The sequence below is a fragment of the Suricata suricatta genome, chromosome 2 (genome assembly GCF_006229205.1).
Source record: "Suricata suricatta isolate VVHF042 chromosome 2, meerkat_22Aug2017_6uvM2_HiC, whole genome shotgun sequence".
In the NCBI taxonomy this organism is placed as follows: domain Eukaryota; kingdom Metazoa; phylum Chordata; class Mammalia; order Carnivora; family Herpestidae; genus Suricata; species Suricata suricatta.
Genome location: NC_043701.1, coordinates 113,117,339 through 113,124,916, shown reverse-complemented (window position 1 = coordinate 113,124,916; position 7,578 = coordinate 113,117,339). Strand labels below are relative to the sequence as shown.

General features: G+C 44.7%; 1 protein-coding gene across 1 annotated transcript in view; it reads right to left on the bottom strand.

Annotated features, from left to right (window-relative positions):
* The window catches only part of ACTA2 (actin alpha 2, smooth muscle), a 14,620-nt gene extending 7,767 nt beyond the window's left edge, over positions 1–6,853 (bottom strand). Inside the window, exons 1-3 of the mRNA XM_029931683.1 lie at positions 6,748–6,853; positions 2,030–2,184; positions 223–351 (exon numbers count right to left, since the gene is read on the bottom strand). Of these exons, the coding sequence (XP_029787543.1) occupies positions 223–351; positions 2,030–2,158 (258 nt within the window). The 5' untranslated portion in view covers positions 2,159–2,184; positions 6,748–6,853. The remainder of the gene's footprint in view (positions 1–222; positions 352–2,029; positions 2,185–6,747) is intronic.
* Positions 6,854–7,578: the final 725 nt, after the last annotated feature.

Below are 7,578 nucleotides of genomic sequence, written 5' to 3'. Positions count from 1 at the left end.
AATAGGCTCTTAACTGCCACCATTGGCAAATGACTACTGTTCCCATCCGCAGAACAGTATCCCTCTCATTAGTGTATAAACCCTTTTAAGCAACAGATTTGTGGGTGTTTTTTTTTTAAAAAGCATTTCATGATTTTCTTTCAACAGTAGCAACATATTTTGAACCAGGTGCCAAGAAATTAGGTATCATGAGTCCTCCAAGTACAGAGAACATCCCAGTACCTTTTCCATGTCGTCCCAGTTGGTGATGATGCCGTGTTCTATCGGGTACTTCAGGGTCAAGATTCCTCTTTTGCTCTGAGCTTCGTCCCCTACGTAGCTGTCCTTTTGTCCCATGCCCACCATGACTCCCTACAGAGATTCAACACAGCACGAGTCAGCCTCCACAGCACTCAAGGGCTGATTACAGTCCAGCCGCAAAGGGTTAAATCATTGCCATAGAAAGTTCCTCTTCTGGCACCAGGAACATGACATTCTATCTTAGGGTCACTATGCTCTGAAGCAACATCCCTCAGTTGTTTGGCAACAGGCCTGAATCAGTCTCCAAAGAGCAGAGGGCCCTGAGTGTGCATAAAGCCCTGAGTGTGTTTTTCTGGCTGCCATATTTCTTAGCGAGCTCTGTTAGGACAGAAACCATGCTTGTTGTTCGCCACTATAACAAATTGCCGGGGACTTCTGTGTCACTCATTTACTTGTTAAATGAATGTATGAAATTTTACACACTTGTTAAATGGCACTGTGCCTCTTATAAATCCTTCAAGCTGTTAAAATTGTCACCCACCCAAGAGTATGTGAACATCTCCTAACCATTAGAAGCAAAAGCATTATATCTACAGATGACTGCTCAGTGCTTGATTTCTAATGGATAAATCCATACTGATCAACAGTAAGGCATTTGACTAAACTAGTCGGAAGTATTTTTATTTATATTTTGTTTTTAAAATATAATTTATTGTCAAGTGGGCTAACTTACAGTGTACACAGCGTGCTCTTGGTTTTGGGGGTAGATCCCCCGTGATTCATTGCTTACATATAACACCCTGTGCTGATCCCAACAAGTGCCCTTTAAATCAATAAAGTGAAGCTTAAAAAAAAGGTAAGTAATGAAAGAAAGGGAATTCTCATTACTGGGATTTTAATTTGCACTGGAGCGACTGTTTCAGGATTGGGAAACAGTCGTGGCTACAACAGATCTAGAAGTAGTGGTTTGTGCAAAATATCTCCATGCATACAGTCAACAAAGAAACGGACCTGAGATTTCATTCAGTGGATGGGAAGGGGCTATTATTCGGTCTTGTGACTACACGCCAAGCTGAGAGCCATGAATGCCAATCAGAGAGGGTCGACAGGAAGCTACTGTTCTGACGTGAAGAATTTCTAAGATGACATTCTCAGTTTTTACCATATGGCTGCCCCCAATATTTTGTTTATACATAACATTCCATAAAATTAGCATGTGGCCATCCACATATCTTTCACTGACACCTAAAATATGTAAAATTACATTTGCTAACAATGCTTACTTTCATCTAATACCAATTTCTTTGAGAGTGCCCTAGGCTTTTATTTTAGCTTCTTTCCAAAGAGTAGCTATGGTTCACATTATTAGGTAACTCATAGTATTTCTGATGATGATAATGATCATATTGAGACAAAAAGGAACTATGAAAACAAGTGAACTTTATGTCTGATAAATACCCACCGGATAATCGGCCTCCAATGTATATAGAATTTACACATTTCTACACACCCATCATCAGAGGTATATTTTTAACAAGGTTACATAATCTCTGGGCAGAGAGCAATAGGCAGTCCGTGGATACTCATGGACACCCAGTTACAGAGGGACCTCATTTGTAGCCCCGTTTCTCTATATTTCAATCCAAACTTTTTTTATTGAATAAATCTAATGTGCAACATTGTGTGATTTTAAGGTGTACAGTTATCTTGACGCATTTATATCTTGTCACGTGATTGTCCAAGTAGCGATATTTATCACGTTACATCATCACAGTGAAGCATTGCTCACCTGGTGTCGGGGGCGTCCCACGATGGATGGGAAAACCGCGCGGGGGGCATCGTCCCCGGCAAAGCCGGCCTTACAAAGCCCTGAGCCATTGTCACACACCAGGGCAGTGCTGTCCTCTTCTTCACACATATTGGCTGGGGCTGCTTCACCGGGTCCTGCAGGAACAGGGAGGAAGCCGACCCCGCTGTCATCCAGCAACCGTGGCACTTAACTGTCCAGCCCCACCTTCTAGATGGGGTCTGGGGCCCTTCATTGCCCTCCTGGAGCGCACACCACTGACCCTTATAGAACACAGCATTTATCTCAACATACTTTACTTAGACTGGAAGCTTTCTTGTTTGTTGTTGTTGTTTAATTTTTAACCTTTATTTATGTTTGAGAGACAGAGAGACAGTGTGAGCAGCGGAGGGACAGAGAGAGAGGGAGATACAGAATCCAAAGCAGGTTCCAGGCTCTGAGCTAGCTGTCAGCACAAGCCCGACATGGGGCTCAAACTCTTGAACTGCGAGATCATGACCTGAGCCAAAGTCGGTCACTTAACCACCGGAGCCACCCAGGTGCCCCAGACTGAAAGCTTTCTGTAAGCCAAAACTCAACTTCCACATTCATACAACTAGTCTCCAGCACAGTGGCTGACACATCACATGTGCTCGTGAGCACTTCAAAGAAAAACCAAGCAGGTGAATAAATGAACAACTGCAGAGCACAGACAAGAATATCAGATCTTCACAGAGACAAGTCCCGTGTCATATGTGAGAGAAGTTTCTGGAATTTGCTGTCTGTATCAGCCCAAACACATCTTTCGAGATATGTTATAATGTTTAAATATTTTTTTAAAGGTAGATTTTGAGGGGTAGGCTGCAAGTGAAAATTTGGAAATGTTGAAATGTTGAATGTAAGATGTTTAAAAAAAATCTCAGGGGTCCTGAGTGGCTCAGTCAGTTAAGGGTCTGACTTTAGCTCAGGTCATGATCTCATGGTTTGTGGGTTTAAGTCCCGCATCAGGCTCTGTGCTGACAGCTCAGAGCCTGGACCCTGCTTCCGATTCTGTGTCTCCCTCTCTCTCTGCCCTCTCCAACTTATGCCCTGTCTCTCACTCTCTCAAATATAAATAAACATTTAAAAATAATAAAAATCTTTTGGGTCCAGAAAACTTTTATTTTACCTTTGGAGAAACATTAGAGCCAATTGAAACTTTCTAACAAGGTGCTTTAAATTTTAGGGGCCACGGTTATTCTCCATTAATACAAATCACAGCTAACCTAAAAATTCCAGTGAGGGAGAGTCTAATTAGTTATACATCACGTATTATAATATTTTGCTGCCATTAAGAACAGTAAAAGATAAGGAAAGAGTACATTCTGTATAAGAATAATAGATTGGAGAAAGCAACATTGTATTATCCTATTTTAAAATGTACGTTTATGCATTGAAAACAGGTTCATTATATTTACCAACACGTTGATGAGTATTTTTTTTTGAGAGACAGAGAGAGACAGCATGAGCAGGGGAGGGTCAAAGAGAGAGGGAGGCACAGAATCAGAAGCAAGCTCCAGGCTCTGAGCTGTCAGCACAGAGCCTAACCCGGGGCTGGAACCCACGAACCGTGAGATCATGACCTGAGCTGAAGCTGGAAGCTGGACGCTTAACCGACTGAGCCACCCAGGGGCCCCCATGAGTATTATTTTAAAGGGATGGTTTTTGTAAGTGTTTTAATGATCTACCCTGGATCTTGTAATATTTTCTAAATTGAGCATGTATTCTTTTAGTAATAAAACAGTATTTTGAATATCCAACTCTTAAGCTTGGATCCTATAACAAAATTTGAAAAGTGAGACCAAAAGCAGCAGCTTACAGATTTGGAGGACTGAAGGCCTAGTAGAGAGGCCATTTTCATGCTATGCTCTCATTGTTACTAATGAGAAAACCCAGAGGAAGCGTTTTACTCAAGGGCACCCAGGGCATGGGAGGCAGAGTTGAATCAGAGATCAGGTCTCTTGGCTACTCCCTTTACTTTCAATTCAGATTCCCTTCCATTTTTCGAAGCAGAACTTTCCCATAAAGAGAGGGACACCCACAGTTCTCCGCCTACCTTTGAGATGCTAGGATTTCAAGCTGAGGAAGATTCTTCTAAGTTGGTAAACTCATTGCACACCCAGATCAGATATAAAAGACAATTCTTTTAAGAAAAATTTTGGAATGTAGGAGAAGACAAAAAAAAAAACTTCTGCTTTTTTCTGGAGTTCTGCCAGAGCATTCCCATGAATGATCAATGCTATATCTTTCTGAATGCTGGTTAACCCTCGCAAAAGCATGAATCTCAATGGAGGCAGTGCATTTTAAAATCCAGGACAGGTATTATTCTCTCCAATTGGCAAACCAAGACTCAAAGAGTTGAAGTGACTTGTCCAAGATCCCAATGCTTGGTAAAGTTAGGATCACGGAGATGACAGAGTATGGTGATTATAGGCTTGGACCCTGCAGTCACTCTGCCTGGGTTTGAGTCCAGGCTCCACCACCTAGAAGCTGTGTGACCCAGCGAGGTATTTACCATCCCTAAATCACAGTTTCTTTCTCTGTGAAACAGCAATAATAGCAGTACATGCTATTCAGAGTTTTTACGATGAGGGGTTAGATTTTCAAAAAGCATTTAAAATGATTTGTAGTGGCATACACATTAGGAGTGTCCATAAATGTTAGTTTTAAAGTTAAGATTATTGGGGTGCCTGGGTGGTGGCTCAGTCGATTGAGCTACAGGCTTCAGTTCAGGTCATGATCTCACAGCTCGTGGGTTCGAGCCTTGCATCAGGCTCTGTGCTGACAGCTAGCTCAGAGCCTGGAGCCTGCTTCAGATTCTGTATCTCCCTCTCTCTCTGACCCTCCCCTGTCCACACTGTCTCTCTCTCTCTATCTCCCAAAAATAAGTAAAAAACATAAAAAATGTAAAAAAAATGAAGTTAGGATTATTGACAGCATGATATCAGTATGATCATTATCCCAATCTCTTTATTTTTAGTTTTTGCTTTCTTTCCACACTGCCTCCAGGCGGAGCATGGACATCCTTGACCTGTGGATTCCACTCCTAAGAATGGAAAACAAGACTTGCCAGTGGCTTGCTCTCTCCTTTCCCACCCCTCCCTTCCCTTTCCAGATGCTGGACACCACTCGATGTAATTTGGCTTCTGTCCTATTAGGAGGAAAAAGGTTGTGGAGAAGTGAGAAATGTAGAGGAGACCAGACAGGACAAGAAGTCAGAGTCAGAGGCATGTGTCGGAGGCGGCAGGCTCTCTGTGGATGCGCTAAGCAGACTTTGCAAACCCAGAAAGCTGATAACAGGACGAAATATTTGGAAACAGGACACTCTGAAAAGGTGACAGGCTGATTGCCATGAGTGCACATCCTCTTCCTAACTCTGTGGTTGGCCGGGAGGACTTGGGGCTTGAATACACTTGAGAAAAAGTAGTTGCCCCAGAACATAGCAACCATGCAGAAAAGTAAAAAAAAAAAAATCTCGAAATTCAGTAAATGTGTTTTTATTTAGTAAAAAAAGAAAAAAAGTGCCCAAGAGGGATTCTCTAATCTCTCAGATGAGCATTGGCATTAGAAAAGTCTGTGTGTCCCCAGAAGGAAGCCGGCTCAGTGGTGTCTAAGCCTTATCTGACCTGAAGGAGCAGCTGGGTTTGGAGCAAAGCATTTCCTAATTAGGTAAAACACATCCGAGCGTCTGCTTTTGGAACTGCACGCTGGTCAGAGGGTTGCTCCAACTGCTTTGCCTGTGTCTTGTGCCAAAAATGAGTAGTTAGTGTGGGGAAGGGGGAGGGGAAGAAGAACGCTACAGTTTCCCAGCTCATCCGTCTTGAAATGCAAACCATATTTAGTCATGGATCACAGAATGCAAGGAAAATCTCAGCGTGGAAACTCCAGTCCAGGCTGAAGTGGCCAAGCCCTGATTTCCCCAGAAGTTCAGCCTGGGGACTGCTGCCTCACTGCGGGGGAGAGAAATGCAAACCAGACATCCCTTAGGCTGAGACACAAGCCACTGTCAGATGCTGCCTCCCTCTTTATTCCCAGAGACAGATTCCTGCTGCATTCTGCTGCAAATGACCAGTGGAGCGTGCAATGCACAGCCTGGAGTGTAAGTTCACAGACACACTAGAGAGACACACCTTTCCTGCAGAAGACACTACCAACTAGAGCCATAGGAACCCAGATGCAAACACACAAACAGCCAATATCAAAGATGAGGCAGCTAGACTGTGTTCCCTTCTCAAATACATTTCCAGGCACCTCAGCTGCATCAAAAATAGCCTCCAATGAAAAATCCCCACACCAAACCGAACCACAAACGCGTACTACAATTCCTGCCGCCTCCGTAGAAATAAATGGGTAACTTCCTGGAAATCGCTGGACTGTATCTCTGAAACAGCACAGCCTGATCAGGGCTGTTGACGTAGTATAAACAGCCTCTACAGGTGACCCACAGATTCTGTTCCGTCTTCTTTTCCTCCTTCCGCCCTGCACCAAACTGCATCTTAAGTCTGCTCTTGCTACGAGATAATGGGAAGCTAAAGGCTACAATCATCTTAGGACTGCAATGTTCATTCAGAAATTGCAGAAGCACAAGCCCAAGCAAGTCTCTGTAGATGACGTCCGAGTGCACTGAGTAATGTCAGAGCTGCCGGAGAGGGAAGTCACAGCCCTGGGTCCGAGCCACTTACCCTGACAGCGTTGGGCTGGGCTTCTCCGCTCTGGGTGGTGTTCAGGGAAGCTGAACGCCGAAGGGTTATATAGCCCCTTGGCCTGCTTCCCTCCCCTTCGCTTCCCAAACAAGGAACAAAGACAGACTCAGGCCTGGCGCTCAGGCTAACACAACCATATAGGGACCTCAGCACAAAACGCTCTAATCTGGGTGGCCGGAGGTCTGGGTCTCTTCCACCAAATTCCACTGCTCTGCTCAAGAAGTGGGAGGCAGGTCAGCTTGCCTGAGGGGAGATAAACACCCGGGGCCTGCAGAGCAACCGCTGAGATGCCCGAACGCCCGGGGCTGGGCGGTGGGGCAGATCCGTTCACCATCTGCACATTCCACAGAGCAAGCCAGGCCTCAGTCACACTGGCGTCCTGTCACATTTCCTAGGGAACCGAGCACAGACAGGAGCAGCCTCAAGAAGTAGGGACGTTTAAGACATTTTCCTACAAAGGAGGCCTGCAATGAAGAAAGATATTGTTTCGATCGTTCATAAATAGAAAGAGAGCACACCATGATTTAATGGTCACACTGCTGTGTTGATAAATGGAGTCCAAGCATGGTATTCATGGGAGCTGTAACTGACAGGCAGGCAGGGCTGACTGGCCCACGTTCTTCACAGAGGAGCTTGGGAGTCAGGATTGCCTCGGCCATCTTGGGACATCAGTATGTCTGTCAGCTTGTCGCCAAGTCATGTAGCAGAATCATTAGGGGCTGTTCCTTTGACCCAGAGTCCACGCAGTGCCCTGTCACAGAAGCAGTGTGGGAGAGAAAAGGCGTGTTCAAGTTGAGGGGGTGCTCCCAC